General features: G+C 49.4%; 1 protein-coding gene across 3 annotated transcripts in view; it reads right to left on the reverse strand.

The window, feature by feature from the left end:
* Positions 1 to 19,463, reverse strand: part of atf6b (activating transcription factor 6 beta) — a 110,392-nt gene that overhangs the window by 29,990 nt on the left and 60,939 nt on the right. For all 3 annotated transcript variants that reach the window (XM_078217304.1, XM_078217306.1, XM_078217305.1), the window contains one exon: positions 16,214 to 16,360. In XM_078217304.1, coding sequence (XP_078073430.1) covers positions 16,214 to 16,360 — 147 coding nt within the window. The remainder of the gene's footprint in view (positions 1 to 16,213; positions 16,361 to 19,463) is intronic.

The raw sequence follows: 19,463 nt of genomic DNA on the forward strand, positions 1-19,463 counted from the left end.
CCCTCCCTCCCCCCTCCCTCCCCCCTCCCTCACCCCTCCCTCCCCCCTCACTCCCCCCTCCCTCCCCCTCCCTCGCTCCCCCCTCCCTCCCCCTCCCTCCCCCCTCCCTCCCACCTCCCTCCCCCCTCCCTCCCCCCTCCCTCAACCCTCCCTAACCCCCTCCCTCCCCCCTCCCTCCCCCTTCCCTCCCCCCTCACCCCTCCGTTCCCTCACCCCCTCCTCCCTTCCCTCCCCCTCCTCCCTTCCTCCCCCGCGACCCCACCCCTCCTCCTCCCCCCCGCGACCCCACCCCTCCTCCTCCCCCCCCCCGCGACCCCACCCCTCCTCCTCCCCCCCCCCGCGACCCCACCCCTCCTCCTCCCCCCCCCGCGACCCCACCCCTCCTCCTCCCCCCCCCCCGCGACCCCACCTCCTCCTCCTCCCCCCGCGACCCCACCCCTCCTCCTCCCCCCCCGCGACCCCACCCCTCCTCCTCCCCCCCCCCGCGACCCCACCCCTCCTCCCTCCCCCCCGCGACCCCACCCCTCCTCCCCCCCCGCGACCCCACCCCTCCTCCCCCCCCGCGACCCCACCCTCCTCCCCCCCCGCGCGACCCCACCCCTCCTCCCCCCCGCGACCCCACCCCTCCTCCCCCCCGCGACCCCACCCCTCCTCCTCCCCCCCCCGCGACCCCACCCCTCCTCCTCCCCCCCCGCGACCCCACCCCTCCCTCCTCCCCCCCCCGCGACCCCACCCCTCCTCCTCCCCCCCCCGCGACCCCACCCCTCCTCCTCCCCCCCCCGCGACCCCACCCCTCCTCCTCCCCCCCCCCGCGACCCCACCCCTCCTCCTCCCCCCCCGTGACCCCACCCCTCCTCCTCCCCCCCCGTGACCCACCCCTCCTCCTCCCCCCGTGACCCCACCCCTCCTCCTCCCCCCCGTGACCCCACTCCTCCTCCTCCCCCCGTGACCCCACCCCTCCTCCTCCCCCCGTGACCCCACCCCTCCTCCTCCCCCCCGTGATCCCACCCCTCCTCCTCCCCCCCCCGTGACCCCACCCCCCCTCCTCCCCCCCCCCGTGACCCCACCCCCCCTCCTCCCCCCGTGACCCCACCCCCCCTCCTCCCCCCGTGACCCCACCCCTCCCCCTCCCCCCGTGACCCCACCCCTCCTCCTCCTCTTCCCCCTCACCCCGTGATCCCACCCCTCCTCCTCCTCCCCGTGACCCCACCCCTCCTCCTCCCCCCGTGACCCCACCCCTCCTCCTCCCCCCATGACCCAACCCCTCCTCCTCCTCCCCGTGACCCCACCCCTCCTCCTCCCCCCGTGACCCAACCCCTCCTCCTCCCCCCGTGACCCCACCCCTCCTCCTCCCCCCCGTGACCCCACCCCTCCTCCTCCCCCCCGTGACCCCACCCCTCCTCCTCCCCCCCGTGACCCCACCCCTCTTCCTCCCCCGTGACCCCACCCCTCCTCCTCCTCGCCCCCAGTGACCCCACCCCTCCTCCTCCTCGCCCCCAGTGACCCCACCCCTCCTCCTCCTCGCCCCCAGTGACCCCACCCCTCCTCCTCCCCCCCAGTGACCCCACCCCTCCTCCTCCCCCCAGTGACCCCACCCCTCCTCCTCCCCCCAGTGACCCCACCCCTCCTCCTCCCCCCAGTGACCCCACCCCTCCTCATCCCCCCAGCGACCCCACCCCTCCTCATCCCCCCAGCGACCCCACCCCTCCTCCTCCCCTCGTGACCCCACCCCTCCTCCTCCTCACCCCCGTGACCCCACCCCTCCTCCACCTCCCCCCCGTGACCCCACCCCTCCTCCTCCTCCCCCCCCCCGTGACCCCACTCCTCCTCCCCCCCCCCGTGACCCCACTCCTCCTCCTCCCCCCCCCCCCCCCCCCCCCATGACCCCACTCCTCCACAAAAGCGCCATTCGAGGGGGGAAAGAGTGACTCACTTCCTAGCTCCTCAAAGCCTGTCCACCATCTACAAGGCACAGGTCAGGAGTGTGATGGAATACTCTCGACTTACCTGCATGAGTCCAGCTTCAAGAACACAAGATGATCAGCATCATCCAGGACAAAGCAGCCTGCTTGATTGCTATCCCTTCCACAAACATTCACTCCTTCCACCACTGAAGCTCAGTAGCAGCAGTGTGTACCATCTACAAGATGCGCTGCAGGAACTCACAACGATCCTTAGGCAGCACCTTCTAAATCCATGACCACTACCATCTAGAAGGACAAGAGCAGCAGATACCTGGGAGCACCATTACCTGGAGGTTTCCGCCCTCCAAGTCACTCACCATCCTGACTTGGAAATATATCACAATTCTGTCACTGGGTCAAAATCCTGGAACTCCCTCCCTAACAGCACTGTGGATGTACCTACATCTCAGAGGTTCAAGAAGTCAGCTCTCCACCGCCTTCTCAAGAGCAATTAAGGATGGGCAATAAATGTTGGTTTAGTCAGCGACACCTACACCCCATGAATGAAAAATAAAATCGGGCTCTCAAAAAAACATTAATATTGAGAGAAGCCACTGTGCTTAAAGGTGCATGGGCTCAGAATCCATTTTATATGGGTGAATCTAAACAAATCAGGGGCAAGCAATACAAGCTAATCTTGTCCAGCCCAATGGCGGCACAGTGGCTAACACTGCTGCCTCACAGCGTCAGGGACCTGGGTTCAATTCCCGACTTGGGTCACTGTCTGTGTGGAGTTTGCACATTCTCCCCGTGTCTGTGTGGGTTTCCTCCGGGTGCTCTGATTTCCTCCCACACCCCAAAGATGTGTGGGTTAGGTTGATTGGCCACGGTAAATTGCCCCTTCGGGTCAGTGGGACTAGCAGGGTAAATATGTGGGGCTACAGGGATAGGGACTGGGTGGGATTGTGGTCAGTGCAGACTTGATGGGCCAAATGGCCTCCTTCTGCACTGCAGTGATTCTATGATCTGCATATAGGGACTTCTACATTAAGAGCTACTGGGTTGCAGTGAGAATTTTCATCAGCCCTCCCTCCCTGCTTAACCCGGAAACTCTTGTAATTGAAGGAAACAACTGAATCAAAAACAACTATCTTTTCCGTCAATCTCACTGTAAAAAAAATCCCAGGTACAACACTTCATTTCAGAATGACTGCCACCAACTCTCGTGGCACAGTGATAATGTCACTGGACTAGAAATCCAGAAACCCATCTTTGGGGATGTGGATTCAAATCCCACCATCATAGCTGGTGAAATGTCGATTCAATAAGTTAAGTTAGAAATTAGTTAAAATCAAAACATATAAAGTTAATCAAAAAATATAAATTTAATAGAAAAATCTGGAATAGAAAAGCTGGCCCTCAACATAGTCAACATCTTTTCCCAAAGGTAGGGGAGTCTAAAACTAGAGGGCATAGGTTTAAAATTGAGAAGGGAGAGATACAAAAGGGTCCAGAGGGCAATTTTTTCCACAGAGGATGGGGGGTGTCTGGAACAAGCTGCCAGAGGTAGAGGCGGGTACAATTTTGTCATTAAAAAAATTTAGACAGCTACATGGGTAGGATGGGTAGAGAGCAATATGGGCCAAATGCGGGCAATTGGGACTAGCTTAGTGGTAAAAACTGGGCAGCATGGACAAGTTGGGCCGAAAGGCCTGCTTCCATGCTGTAAACCTCTATGACCATGCCTCAATGCCTCAGTAAAGGTGCCATAAAACTATCAATTGTTGTAAAAATCCCATCTGCTTCACCAATGGAAAGGGGTCACAGTTTGAGGATTTTCAGACTGAGATGAGAAATTGCTTCACTCAGAGGTGAATGAGTGGAACTCATTACCACAGAAAGTAGTTGAGGCCAAAACGTTGTGCGATTTCAAGAAGAAATTAGTTATAGCTCTTGGGGCTAAAGGGATCAAGGGATATGGGGGGGGGGGGTTGGGGGGAGAAACAGGATATTGAATATGACCAGCCATGATCAAAATGAATGGTGGAGCAGACTCAAAGGGCCGAATGGCCTATTCTCGCTTCTAGTTTCTAAATCTGCCACCCTAATCTGATCTGGCCTACACGTGACTACATAGCAGATTAGCAATAACCACTAAGAGCAGGTCATGTGGTTGGCTCTTAACAGGCAAGTCACCCAGTTCCACCACCATCTCGAGGGCAATTATGGACGGGCAACAAATGTTTGTCTAGCCAGTGACATTCACATCCCAAGAAAGGATACAGAAAAAAAATACATGATAATGCCTGCTAATTATTACAGGAGCGTTCGACATGATCTGGTGCGGGTGATTTGTGAAAATAAATACTGGGAGAGAACACACCATTAGGAACTGATCATTGCATCTTTTCTCGGATGTTTGCAAACATGTGGCAATTCAATCAAACATCTTTTCCCTTTAATCACATTGCCCTGCTTGCTTCCTTTGAAGCTGGTTTGTGGTTCGTCACACTAAATTCCTCATCTTTCTCAAAATCTAAAAGCTCATTTCTTGCCTCTTTTTTCCCATTAAGAGTGGCTCGCAGTAAACCATATGCCAAACGTGGAATGAATTGCTTGTGTGTGTGTGTGTAGGGCAGTGGGCTAGCATGCAAGTCCATCCAGCTGTCAGTCCAGAATGGCGGGGAGGTAAGTCATCTCCACTGACTCTCCATTCCCCTGGTTCCCCGCTCCATCCTCCTGCTTCGTTCTACACTTTAAAAAATATATATTTGTCACAAGTAGGCTTACATTAATACAGCAATAAAGTTACTGTGAAAATCCCCGAGGTGCCACACTCCAGTGCCTGTTCGGGTGCACTGAGGGGAATTTAGCATGACCAATGCACCTAACCAGCACCTTTTTCAGACTGTGGGAGGAAACTGGAGCACCCGGAAGAAACCCACGCAGACACGGGGAGAATGTGCAAACTCCACACACTGACCCAAGCTGGGAATCGAAACCGGGTCCCTGGCGCTGAGCAGTGCTGACCATTGTGCCGCGCTTCCACTTCCAACCTAGTTCCCCAATCTCTCCCACCTCTGCAAAGTGCCAAATGGTCTCCTCCACCACCACAACCCCCACCCCCTCCCCAACCACAGAGAAGAGTGCTCTATCAAATTGGGAGTTAGTGTTGTTTAAGGACAATCTATAAAACCCAGATGGTTAATGGGTGCGAAGCCACAGCAAAACCAAAGGCAACAACACAGCCTTGGGTGTGCCTCCTGCTTTCTGTCACCAAAAGGGTGTCTGAAGTAGGAAGTGAAAATTCACACAGGCATGTCAGACTGTGGCCATCCTTGATTGGGAGCAGAGGAGATTTACCAGAACAGTTCCAGAGATCTTGGATTTTGGCTACAAGGGTAGGTTGGAGAATTGGAGTTTGCTCTCCTTGGAATGTTGAGATATAAATCGAGATTATGGCAGGCTTAGATAAGGAAGACAAAGAAAAGCTGCTCCCAGTAGCTGATAGCACAAGGACTGGGGTGGGGGTGGGTGTGGGGAGGTGAGGGGGGTGGCGGGTGGGGTGGGGGGGGGTGGGTGGTGGCGGCACAGATTGAAGATTTGGAACAAACGTTCCAGGAGGAAGAACTTTCTTTATGCAGTTTGGATGCTAATGCCCTGGGAACTCAGTGCCAACTAGGATGATGGAAGCAGAGATGTTGAATGATTTCACAATGAAATCAGATACGCACTTGAGGTAAATAAACTTACAGGCCTCAGAACAGTGTTGGGGGTGTGGGACTGACTGGATTGTTTGTGGACTGGACGGGCTAAATGGTCTGCTTCTATGCTGGAATGACTTAATGGTTTAGATGGCAGAAAGGTTCTGGCTGGAGAGTTGAGAACTAGTGGGGCATGGGCTCAGTCCGATGAGGAGAGGTTAGACAGACTGGGCTTGTTTCTACTGGAATTTAAAGGAGTGAGGGGTGACTTGATTGAAGTTATATTAGATCCTGATGGTCTTAGACGTGGAAAGGATGTTTCCTCCTGTGGACGCGAGTGCAAACTAGGGAATATGATTTTAAAAATTGGGGGTCGCCCTTTTAGGACAGAGATGAGGAGAATTTTTCCCTCAGAGGGTGTGAGACTTCAGAACTCTGCCTCAGAAGGCAGTGGAGACAGGGTCAATGAATATTTTAAAGTAGATGGATTCTTGTTCGATAAGGGAATTAAAGGCCCTCAGTAGTACATGGGAATGTAGAACTCAAAACGTAAACACATCAGCCATGGTCTTATTGAATGGAGGAGCAGGTTCGAGGTGTCGAATGGCCTACTGCTGCTCCCACTGTTTATGCGTGTCCATATAAAAGGATTCGAGGGATGTGGGATCGGGCGTGAAAGTGGAATCGAGGTAGTAACTGATCTCATTGACTGGCATAGCAGCTTGCATGGCTGTTTCGGCCTCCTTCTAGCTGGACTGTTTGGGAGGGGGTGTGTGTGCGCTTGTGCGTGCGAGCGAGCGGGCGGGGGTCGGGTTTCGTCTGAGACAGTTTGTGCTTTTAACACAGGGTCTCATTGCAGCTGAACTACTCAATCACGCAAACCAGCCACCCATCCATTGACTCTGTTTACACTTCCCGCTGCCTCAGAAGAGCAGACAGCATAATCAAAGACCCCACGCATCACGGACATATTCTCTTCCACTTTCTTCCTTCGGGAAAACGATACAAAAGTCTGAGGTCACGTACCAACCAACTCAAGAACAGTTTCTTCCCTGCTGCCATCAGAATTTTGAATGGACCTACCTCGCACTAGGTTGATCTTTCTCTACACACTGACTGACTTACTCAGTTAATGGAAGAGCATTGGGGAGAGTTATAGAACAAAGAGATCTAGGGGTACATGTCCATAGCTCATTGAAAGTGGGGTCACAAGTGGACAGAGTGGTGAAGAAGGCATTCGGCGTGTTTGGTTTCATTGGTCAGAACTTTGAATACAGGAGTTGGGACGTCTTGCTAAAGTTGTACAAGACATTGGTAAGGCCACACTTGGAATACTGTGTACAGTTCTGGTCACCCTATTATAGGAAGGATATTATTAAACTAGAAAGAGTGCAGAAAAGAGTTACTAGGATGCTACCAGGACTTGATGGTTTGAGTTGTAAGGAGAGGCTGGATAGACTGGGACTTTTTCCTCTGGAATTTAGGAGCTTAGGGGTGATCTTTTCGAAGTCTATAAAATAATGAGGGGCATAGATCAGCTAGATAGTCAACATCTTTTCCCAATGGTAGGGGAGACTAAAACTTGAGGGTATAGGTTTAAAGTGAGAGGGGAGAGATACAGAAGGGTCCAGAGGAGCCATTTTTTCACACAGAGGGTGGTGAGTGTCTGGAACAAGCTGCCAGAGGTCGTAATAGAGACAGGTACAATTTTGTCTTTTAAAAAGTGTTTAGACAGTTACATGAGTAAGATGGCTATAGAGGGATATGGCCCAAACGAAGGCAATTGGGACGAGCTTAGTCATTTTAAAAAAAGGGTGGCATGGACAAGTTGGGCTGAAGGGCCTGTTTCCATGCTGTAAACCTCTGACTCTATGACCCTAGCTATGACTGTAACACTATATTCTGCACTCTTTCCTTTCCTTCTCTATGAACAGTATGTAAGAAACAATACTTTTTACTGTATGATAATACACGTGATACAAATCAAATTGAAAACCAAAAAAACCGGTTCCTCCTTCAAGCAGTGGCCGGGGGTCGGGAGATGGAGGGAACAGCTTCCTATTTCCCAGAACTTAAAGGTATTCAGTTAAGTCAAGCATGAAAAAAATAAAGAATAGGTAAAGCAGGTTCAACTTTAGAATTCCTGGGGATGTTTTTGGCACCAATCTCATGAACAATCTGTAAGGAGGGGATAGGGTCAGAAGGCAATCTACCTGTTTACCCAGTGCTGCCCTGGAAACCAAACTAACTATCAAATATAATTGTGCAATCCTGGAGCAATTTGGCAGCGGCTGGGAGATCCGCTGAAGATTAACATGTCGACTTCCAGCACAGTAAATCAGATTCAACTCCTCAGGGAATGGAAAACCATTCTGAGAACACAGAGAAGGAAAACATTACCAGTGACTAGGTTCAGGATGACTATTTAAAAAGAGCTGATTTTCGTATACAATAGCAGCATAAAGTGAAAACAATCTATCTTTTTCAAAGCCTGTGGATCACAAGCCCTTACTAATTCCACATGGAGGAATCTTTATTACATATCCACCTTTAAATGTCCCTGTTTCAGGGTGGGTGGCCAAAGTGCTTGGCCAAAGCCACAGGTTTTAAAAGCAATTTTAACAGAAGGGAAGGCGGCTTAAGGAGGGAGTTCCAGCGATCAGCACAGTGGCAGCTAAAGACAAGATCACCAATGGTGGAGCAAGTGCACGAGGCTGGAACGAGAGGGTTGCAGATGTCTGAGGGTGGTCAGGCTCGAGAAGGTAGCGAGATAGAGGCCAGTCCAGGGAGGGATATGAAAACACGGGGGAGAGTTTTAGGATTGAAGCGTCAGTGGACCAGGAGTAAATCTAATCCACCCTCACCTTCCCATTACTTCATTCAGCTGTTTAAATGCGTTCAGGATACAAGCCTCAGCCTGGCTGCTGCCCACCTTAACTGCTGATCTCCCGTGTGTACACGTCACTCCCTGAATCACAAACCTGTCTTCTCATCTCTCGGCAAGGGTGCAGCTGAAAGTGTCTTTTCCTTTCTCCTCACTGCTTATTAACTTCTTATTCGCCTCGGTTTCCTCCTCAGACATCTAACAGAGTGGCTCTTACTCGCTGACCCAGCCCCCAGTAAACAGGGATTAAATGTGTGACTCTTGTGGATTTCCTCCAGGTCCCATGTCTCTCTCTCTCACTCTGTGCCACGCTCCAGGTGCAGGTGACTGGTGTACTAGCACTGTCATTGGACTCGTAATGGTGTGGAGATGCTGGCATTGGAATGGGGTAAGCACAGTAAGAAGTCTCACAACAGCAGGTTAAAGTCCAACAGGTTTATTTGGCAGCACTAACTTTCAGAGTCTCACGCTCCTTCATCAGGTGAGTGAGGACTTGTGTTCACAAACAGGTCATAGACACAAACTCAATTGGACTCGTAATCCAGAGATCCAGGTTCAAATCCTACCACGTCAGATGGTGAAATCTGAATTGTTGAAACCACTGTCGATTGTTGTAAAAACCCTGATGCCCCTTTAGGGGAGGAAACCTGCCATCCTTACCTGGTCTGGCCTACATGTGGCTCCAATCCCACAGCCATGTGGTTGACTCTTAAATGCCCTCTGAGATGGCCCAGCAAGCCCATCAGTTCAAATATGGGTAATAAATGGGGACCCAGCCAGCGACACCCACATCCCATGAATGAATAAAATATAAAAATAAATAATAAATAAAAAACGAAATAAAATGAATAAAATTTGCCGTCTCACACACCTCACTTAACCCTCTCTCCACTCACATTGTCTGTACCTTTAAGACTTGATTACCTGTAAAGACTCGCATTCCAACCATTATTTTGTAAATTGAGTTTGTGTCTTTATATGCCCTGTTTGTGAACAGAACTCACACTTACCTGATGAAGGAGCAGCGCTCCGAAAGCTAGCAGCTTGTGCTACCAAATAAACCTGTTGGACTTTAACCTGGTGTTGAGACTTCTTACTGTGAATAAAATAAACCGGGTCGCGTACCAGTTTTAGCAGTAATGCCAGGCATTTGAAGACCTCTAAAAATGACCACCACCTAGAATTCACAGTGCACGAACCTGCTGGTATTTTTTAGCTCCCCTTCACTCAGTTTAATCCCCAGATGTGCTGTTCCGATATTCAACATGTGGTATCCTGAACTAGCCGCCATTACCAGTCAGCCCAGGTCCAAATCCTTTCTGCAAAGCGCTCTGCAAGAATGTGGCTGCCTCTAAAATGTGCCTCACCCTGATAATTTTGGAGTCAGTGAATTTAATTGAACTCTCCAGCCACCTCGGGACAAGTCCATCCGTCTGTCAGACTCCCTCAGGGAAAGGGTTGTGTCTGTCAGAATTACCTCCTCACTGCCCCCAGATACAGGTCCACCAATATCCTGGGGAATCCCAAAGCAACAAGTTCTCCCTTCTGTGTCGCAGCCTTAGTCTGTGTACAATGAATGTAATTTTTCCCCCTTTCGCCAGCCTCTAACTCAGGTTTGAGAGTTTGGATACATACCAGCCTTGGTTTGCAAAAGGAGGTTCTTAGTGAATAGAAGCATAGAAACTAGAAATGGGAGCAGGAGAAGGCCATTTGGCCCTTCGAGCCTGCTCCGCCATTCATCACAATCATGGCTGATCATCCAACTCAATAGCCTAAGCCTGCTTTCTCCCCATAACCTTTGATCCCATTCGCCCCAAGTGTTATGTCTAGCCGCTACTTGAAAACATTCAATGTTTTGGCACCAACTATTTTCTGTGATAATGAATTCCACAGGATCACCACTCTTTGGGTGAAGAAATGTCTCCTCATCTCAGTCCTAAATGGTCTATCCCGAATCCTCAGAATGCGACCTTTGGTTCTGGCCTCCCCCACCATCGGGAGTATCCTCCCTGCATCTACCCTGTCTAGTCCTGTTAGAATTTTATAAGTCTCTATGAGATTCCCCTCATTCATCTGAACTCCAGCGAAAACAATCCTAACCTAGTCAACCTCTCCTCATACATCAGTCCCGCCATCCCCGGAATCAGCCTGGTAAACCTAGATGTTACCAAAGGTGCACTGGAAGCAAAGGGCTTGCCATTCCTCAAAACAACCTGTGATGTTACTGCAAAGACAACCATTTTCAGCCAGAAATGCCGAGTGGATAATCCATCTCGGCCTCCTCTGGAGGTCCCCAGCATCACAGATGCCAATCTTCAGCCAATTTGATTCACCCCACGTGATATCAAGGCGAGGTGATGGTCTCGTGATATTATCGCTAGACAATTAATCCAGATACTCAGCTAATGTTCTTGGGACCCGGGTTCGAATCCCGCCATGGCAGATGGTGGAATTTGAATTCAATATAAAATAAAAATTTGGAATTAAGAATCTACTGATGACCATGAAACCATTGTCGATTGCCGGAAAAACTAATCTGAATCAATAATGTCCTTTAGGGAAGGAAATCTGCTGTCCTTACCCGGTCTGGCCTACATGTGACTCCAGAGCCACAGCAATGTGGTTGACTCTCAACTGCCCTTGGGCAACCAGGAATGGGCAATAAATGTTGGTCAGCCAGCACCGCCCATGTCCCACGAATGAATAAAAGAAAACCGAAGGCCCTATGAGCCCTGGCAATAGCACTGAAGACCTGTGCTCCAGAACTTGCTGTGGTCCTAGCCAAACTGTTTCAGTACAGATACAACACTGGCATCTACCAGGAATGTGGAAAATTGCCCAGGTATGGCCTGTATACAAGAAACATGACAAATCCAACCAGGCCAATTACCGCTCAGTCTACTTTTGACCAGCAGGTGATAGAAGATGTCTTTGACAGTGCTGTAAAACACCACTAACTCAGCAACCTTCTCATCAATGCTCAGTTTAGGTTCTGCCAGGGCTACCCCTGGCTCCAGACCTCACAACAACCTTGGTCAAAGTAAGGCCGAGAGCCAGGTTCTGAAGCTGGAGTGAGAGTGAGTGCCCTCGACATCAAGGCAGTATTTGACAAGAGTACCACCAGCGGCCTTCGCAAAGTTGAAGACAATAAAACCAATGGGAAATTTCTGCACAGGCCGTAGTCATACATAGCACAAAGAATGATTGTGGTTGTTGGGAAGTCAATTATCTCAGCCCCAGGACATCACTGCAAGACTTCCTCAGGTTATGTCCAAGACCTAACCCAGCTTCGGCTGCTTAATCAATGACCTTCCCTCCACCATAAGGTCAGAGGTGGGATGATTGCACAGTATTTAGTCCCATTCGCAACTCCCCAGATGCTGGAGTAGTCTGTGCCCACATGCAGCAAGACCTGGACTAATTCAGACCACTACGTTACATTTGCGCCACAAGTGCCAGTCAATTACCATCTCTAATAAGACAGAATTTAACTATCACCCCATGGCATTCAATGACATTTCCATCACTGAATCCCCTATTATCAGCATCCTTGGGGGTTACCACTGACCAGAAACTGAACCTACAAGAGCAGGTCAGAGGCTCGGAATTTTGTGACGAGTCACTCACCTACTGACTCCCCAAAACCTGTCCACTACCAGGGTTGGACTAGCTGATTACAACATTTCAGCTAGTGTACATAGCACTTGGGGCGAATGGGATCAAAGGTTATGGGGAGAAAGCAGGCTTAGGCTATTGAGTTGGATGATCAGCCATGATTGTGATGAATGGCGGAGCAGGCTCGAAGGGCCAAATGGCCTTCTCCTGCTCCTATTTCTAGTTTCTATGCTTCTATTCACCAAGAACCTCCTTTTGCAAACCAAGGCTAGTATGTATCCAAACTCTCAAACCTGAGTTAGAGGCTGGCGAGAGGGGGAAAAATTACATTCATTGTACACAGCTGAAATTGGCTAGGGTTGGACTTTAACCTGGTGTTGTTAAACTTCTTACTGTGTTTACCCCAGTCCAACGCCGGCATCTCCACATCATCACTACCTACAAGGCACAAGTCAGGAGTGTGATGGAATACTCTCCACTTGTCTGGATAAGTGCAACTCCAACACAAGAAACTCAACACCATCCAGGGCAAAACAGCCCACCGGCACCCCATCCACCACTTTCAAGATTCATTCCTTCAACCACCGCTCAGCAGCACCCACAAGATGCACTGCAGCAAATCGCCAAGGCTCCTTTCACAGCACCTTCCAAATCTGCAACCTCGACTACCTAGGATGACGGCAGGGGACAAATGGGAACAGCACCATCTGCAAGTTCCCCTTCATGCCATACACCATGCTGATTTAGAAATATATCGTCATTTCTTCACTGGATGACAATCCTGGAACGCCCTCCAAACAGCACTGAGGGTGTTCCTACACCAGACAGTTCAGTAGTTAAGGCAGCGCTTCACAACCACCTCTTCACAGGATCTAGAGTGCACTGCCTGAAAGGTGGTGGAAGCAATGGTAACTTTCAAAAGGAAACTCAATGAATGTCTGAAAGGGATGATAAGAGGTGGGGGAATGGAATGAGTGGGATACAGTTCTAGTCAGCACAGTGCAGGAAGGGTATAAGAGAAAGTGCAGAGGAGATTTACAAGAATGTTGCCAGGACTTGAGAATTGAAGCTTTGAGGAGACATTGGATAGGTTAGGGTTGTTTTCCTTAGGAGAGAGGAGGCTGAGGGGGGGTCCAATTGAGGTGTACAAAACTAGAAGGGGCCTGATGGGTAGATGGTAAAACCTTGTTCCCACAGCTGAGGGATCAATTACCAGGGGGCACAGATTTAAGGCGATTGGTAGAAGGATTAGAGGGGACAGGAGGAAAATCTTTTTCACCCAGAGGATGGTGGCTGTCTGGAATTCACCGCTTACACTGGTGGTTGAGGCTGAGACGCTCAACTCATTTAAATGGTGCCGGGACCTGCATCTGAAATGTTGTAACCTACAAGGCTACGGACCAGGTGCTGGAAAATGGGATTTGTCATGTTGTGGCTGTCATGGCATCGTCAAGAGATTTGAGACTTTGTTGCGAAAAGGTATTCATTGATGAGAAACTTGGATAGCTCCAGTCTTTACATGCTCACAATGTGGTTTTTGGATGATTCTGCCTGAGAGGGGACTGCACCCTCTGGTGTGATCACTCACTCCGTGTCCATTGGTCCTTCAAGTCAGGTGACTCACTTCTGCTGCACGGTCTTAGAGAGACAGACACCACATACTTAAGGATGTTATTAAACAAGAAAGAGTGCAGACAAGATTTACTAGGATGCTGCCGGGACTTGATGGTTTTAGTCATAAGGAGAGGCTGGATAGACTGGGACTTCTGACCCTGGAGAAGGCTGAGGGATGATCTTATAGAGGTCTATAAAATAATAAGGGGCATAGATCAGCTAGATAGTCAACATCTTTTCCCAAAGGTAGGGGAGTTTAAAATTAGAGGGCATAGGTTTAACGAGAGAGGGGACAGACACAAAAGGGTCCAGGCGGCAATATTTTCACACAGAGGGTGGTGAGTGTCTGGAACGAGCTGCCAGAGGTAGTAGTAGAGGTGGGTACAATTTTGTATTTTAAAAAGCATTTTGACAGTTATATGGGTAAGATTGGTAGAGGGCAACACGGGCAATTGGGATAGCTTAGTGGTTAAAAGCTGGGCGGCATGGATAAGTTGGGCCGAAGGGCCTGATTTCATGCTGTAAACCTCTATGACTCTATATTCAACAGGATTTAAATTGGTGGCTAGTTTCTTTTTTTCTCTGGTTTGGCCAGTGCCGATGCAATGGGCTGAATGGCCTCTTTCTGCACTGTAATTTTTCTACAAATAGCTTGGGAAGAGCCAGGACGTGTACAATAGGCAGAATGGCCTCCTGCTGTGTTACACGATTCTTTGTGAACATTGAAAGCACCTACCCCGCCTCCATTCTCAAACATGTGTAAAATAAGCAGAACAAATCCACCCCATCATCGGTGACTGAACGTTGAGAAAAAACTGCAAATGCTGGAAATCTAAAACAGAACAGGAAGTGCTATAAATGCTCATCAAATGAGTCAGCAGTTGTAAAGAGCAGAGCAGATAATTTGTTGTTTTGTGAATAGCCCAGTTCCGATGAGGGATTACAAAACAATTTTCATTTATAGACCATTGTCAGTGTAAACCCACTTCAAAGTGCATCATCAGACAAAATTAAACAGTGAGCAAGGCACCAAGATACAAGGGCAGATTATGTAAACGGAGTGTCTTTGGGGGTGGGGGAGCGGTGTGGGGGTGGCGAAGAGTGTTCGAGGGGTTCAGGGAGGGAATTCCAGGGTTATTGGCACCCGAAGACACAGCCACCAATGCTGGAGAGACTAAAGTAAGTCGTCTCACAACACCAGGTTAAAATCCAACAGGTTTATTTGGTAGCACAAGCTTTCGGAGTGTCACTCCTTCTTCAGGTGAGTGACTCACCTGAAGAAGAAGTGACACTCCGAAAGCTTGTGCTACCAAATAAACCTGTTGGACTTTAACCTGGTGTTGTGAGACGACTTACTGTGCTTACCCCAGTCCAACGCCGGCATCTCCACATCATGGAGAGACTAAGGTCAAGGATAGCCAAGGCACTGGGCTCAGAGGGGCACAGAAATCTCGGAGGGTTAAGGGCTGGAGGAAATCACAGAGGCAGGGAGGAAGGGGCAAGGCCAGAGAGTGATTCGAAAACAAGTGCGAGAATTGTAAAATCGAGGCGTTGCTTGAGCAGAAGTTCAGGTTGGCCGGTGAAAGCAGGAGCGATAGGAAAATGGGGCTTGGTGGGAGTGGGGGCATGGGACAGCAGAACTTTACACCAGCAGAAGTTAATGGGAGAGCAGCCAGGAGTGTGTTGGAAGAGCCAGATCGACAGCTAGTGTTAGCATGATGAGGGCTTTCGTAGCTACGAAGTGGAGACAAGGTAATGTTAGGGAGGTGCTTGTAGGTGGTCTTGGCAATAGCGTAGGTGTTCTCATGTTACACACAGATCAATGATCTGTCTCTCTTTTGATCTGCTCTGCTAATTTCAGCACTTGTGGTTTTTATTCCAAATTAAACCTTTTCATTGACAATTTAAATCAGTATTCAACACACGCCACCCTTCCAGATTTGCGGACAAACTGTAAGTCCAGATTACTTTTCCTTTGTCTTAAATCATTCATGGGCATCGCTGGCTGGCCAGCATTTATTGCCTATCCCTTGTTGCCTGAGGGCAGTTGAGAGTCAACCACATTGCTGTGGCTCTGGAGTCACATGTAGGCCAGACCAGGTAAGGATAGCAGATTTCCTTCCCTAAAGGACATTAGTGAACCAGATGGGTTTTTCCAACAAGGTTTCATGGTCATCAGTAGATTCTTAAATCCGGATATTTTTTCTTGAATTCAAATTCCACCAGCTGCCGTGGCGGGATTCAAACCCGGGTCCCCAGAACTTTAGCTGAGTTTGTGGATTAATAGTCTAGTGATAATACCACTGGGCCAGCGCCTCCCCTGAAGTTCAAAGATCTTCAGTAAGCCAGTTTGTGACCAAAGAGAAAATCAAACTCAAGATATGCTGTTGGTAAACACAAACCCAATCTGGATTATTCATTAATTCACCACTAATCGCCCAACATGCAAAGATGGAAACTCTCGCGCCGACTTTTCTGAAGCACTTTGTTACCTGAATTTGTCTTTCTCTGTGTAATCTTTTGTTGCTTCCTCTGTCATGCTCTCTGTACCTGGCTCCTCTTTGAAAGCCAGTAGATGCCTCCTGACATACGTACTGTCTTCCTGTTTCTGGAAGAGATCTGGTTTCTTCTCCATTATACTATCACGATGGAAGGAGAGAGAAAGAATGGGGGAAAAACAGCCATTAGAAATTTGAACCGTAAAAGATTGTTTCTGTTGTGACGCAGTGGAGTCAACCACATCCAATCATGGGTTCAAACGCCCCACTCGAGACTCGGTGCAATATCTAGACTAGAAACAGATCTCGAATCGCAGAAATCATAGAGTCCCTACAGTGCAGAAGGAGGCCATTCGGCCCATCGAGTCTGCATCAACCACAATCCCACCCAGGCCCTATTCCTGTAAACCCACATATTTACCCTGCTAATTCCCCTGACATTAAGGGTCAATTTAGCATGGCCAATCCACCTATCACGCACATCACTTGACTGGGATGAAACCGGAGCACCCAGAGGAAACGCACGCACACACCGGGAGAACATGCAAACTCCACAAAGACAGTGACCAACATTGGGAATCGAACCCGGGTCCCCGGCACTGAGAGGCAGCAGTGCTAACGACTGTGCCACCCCCGGAAAACGTGAGTAGGCCATTCTGCCCTTTCAGCCTGCTCTGCCATTCAATATGATCATGGCTCATTGTCTATCTCAACACCATTATCCATAATTCCTGGGATGAAGGCATCATTAGCTGGGCCGCAGTTATTGCCCAATCCTAAGTGCCCTTAAACGGAGTGGCTTGCTGGGCCATTTCAGAGGGCAGTTCAGAGTCAACCACATTGCTGTGGGTCTGCAGTCACATGTAGGCCCGACCAGATTACCTTCCCTAAAGCACATTCACGAATTAGGACATTACATTTTTTTTGAATAACAAATGGCAATGGTCATCGTTATAGACTTTAAATTCTAAACTTATAAAATTCTAACAGGGTTAGACAGGGTAGATTCAGAAAGAACGTTCCCAACGGTGGGGGAGTCCAGAACAGGGGTCAGTATCTTGAGGATAAGGGGCAAACCTTTTAGAACTGAGGTGAGGAGAAATTTCTTCACCGAGAAGGTGGTGAATGTGTAGAATTCACTACAGCGAACGTAGTTGAGGCCAAAACATTGTAAGATTTCAAGAAGAAATTAGATATAGCTCTGGGAGCTAAAGGGATCAAGGGATATTGGGGGGGGGGGCGGATGCGGGGAGATTTGGATATTGAATTTGATGATAAGCCATGATCAAAATGATTGGTGGAACAGGCTCAAAAGGCCAAATGGCCTCCTCCTGCTTCTATTTTCTGTGCTTCTAAGTTTAATTCCAGATATTTACTTTACTAATTTCACCAACTCCCATACTGGATTCGAATCTGGGTCCCCAGACCATTGCCTTGGGTCTCTGGATTACTAGACCAGTGACCACATCATTATGGCACTGCCTCCCCTTAAATACACCCACTGCAGTGCTGGGGGAATGCTGCAGTCAGGAGTGTGGTCCTCCAGTTGAGATGTTAACTGTGGCTCTGTCCGCCTCAAATGTGATCACAAAAACCTGACGGTTACTCGGGCGACATGGTGGCACAGTGGTTAGCACTGCAGCCTCACAGCACCAGGGACACAGGTTCAATTCCGGCCTGGGGCGACTGTCTGTGAGGAATTTGGAGAACTTCCCTGTGTCTGTGTGGGTTTCCTCCGGATGCTCCGGTTTCCTCCCACAGTCCAAAAGATGTGCGGGTTAGGGGGATTGGCCATGCTAAATTGCCCTATAGTGTCAGGGGGACAAGCAGGGTAAATACGTGGGGTTCCGGGGATAGGGCTTGGATGGGATTGTTGTCGATGCAGGCTTGATGGGCTGAATGGCCTCCTTCTGTACTGGAGGGATTCAATGATTCTATACTCGTCTGAACCACAAGGAGCTCTCAGCGCTGTTCCTGGCATCCTTCATAGAAATCATAGAAACCCTACAGTACAGAAAGAGGCCATTCGGCCCATCGAGTCTGCACCGACCACAATCCCACCCAGGCCCTACCCCCATATCCCTACATATTTTACCCGCTAATCCCTCTAATCTACGCATCCCAGGACACTAAGGGGCAATTTTTTAGCATGGCCAATCAACCTAACTTGCACATCTTTGGACTTGGTGAACAGTAAATCCTTGGTGAACTGTAAAGATGTGGTCATTATCACATTGCTGTTTGAGAGAGCTTGCTGTTGGTAAACTGGTTGCTGCGTTACTTTGCGACTGACGACAAGATGCATTCAATTGGCTATAGAGCGCTTTGTGTCACACAAGGCGCTACACAAATGGAGTTCTTTCTCTTTGGTGTGGTGAGCTGGCTGTGGTTAAACAGGGGGATTTACCTGTGAGGATGGTCAGTCTGACTGAGTGGGAAACACAGTCTGTGAACCACATCAACATGGTTACTGAAATTCACGGAGTGTTAACATGGATCCAGAGAAAAACAGCATCTCCACAGCCAGGGACTTCTGCTGTTTAATGATAGCTCTGTGATTGCAGCATTCGTGGAATGGAGCATGCAACAAGTGTGTATTTTGTATAAAAATTAGTCGGTAAAACAGAGGCCTGCAGTTATTAAGTGGAGTTCCTTTTCAACCCCAAACCACATAAATGCCACCAAGCAAGAACAGGATCTTGTTAGAGGAAAGGGGGTTCCGTAAACACATGTAATGTAATAATTTGACAGCAACAGCCGTCTAAACATCTGCACTGAGAGAAGAGCGTTAATTAAGACTAATTAGAAGTTTCGATGAAATAAAGGTTTACTTCAAGCTTGACTATTTAATTTCTGGGAAAGTGCTAGTCTCACCCGGGGAAAGTGGCACCGTTTGTGGCTAATCTCACCAAAGATCTGGATCACTAATACCCACTTTAAAGAAGAGACCTGCAAAACAAACCTAAACATTAAAATCAAAAGTTCCTGCAATGTTAACCCTGCTACTCTCCCCAAAGATGCTGCGTGGCCTGCTGAGTGCTTCCAGTCTTTCCTGTTCTTTGCAGGAAAGACCTCACTGTGAACTGGTTCAGTACTTTGCTGCCTTCATCCACTACGCCACGAATGACCTGCGGTGCTGAATGGCCGAGGTTCTGCGGGTAGCACCCACGCACCTCTGAATTGGAAGTTTGTGGGCTAAGCTGCACTCGAGTGACTGGAGCCCATAATCCAGGTTGGCACTCCC

This window comes from Mustelus asterias, chromosome 8, assembly GCF_964213995.1.
Source record: "Mustelus asterias chromosome 8, sMusAst1.hap1.1, whole genome shotgun sequence".
NCBI lineage: Eukaryota > Metazoa > Chordata > Chondrichthyes > Carcharhiniformes > Triakidae > Mustelus > Mustelus asterias.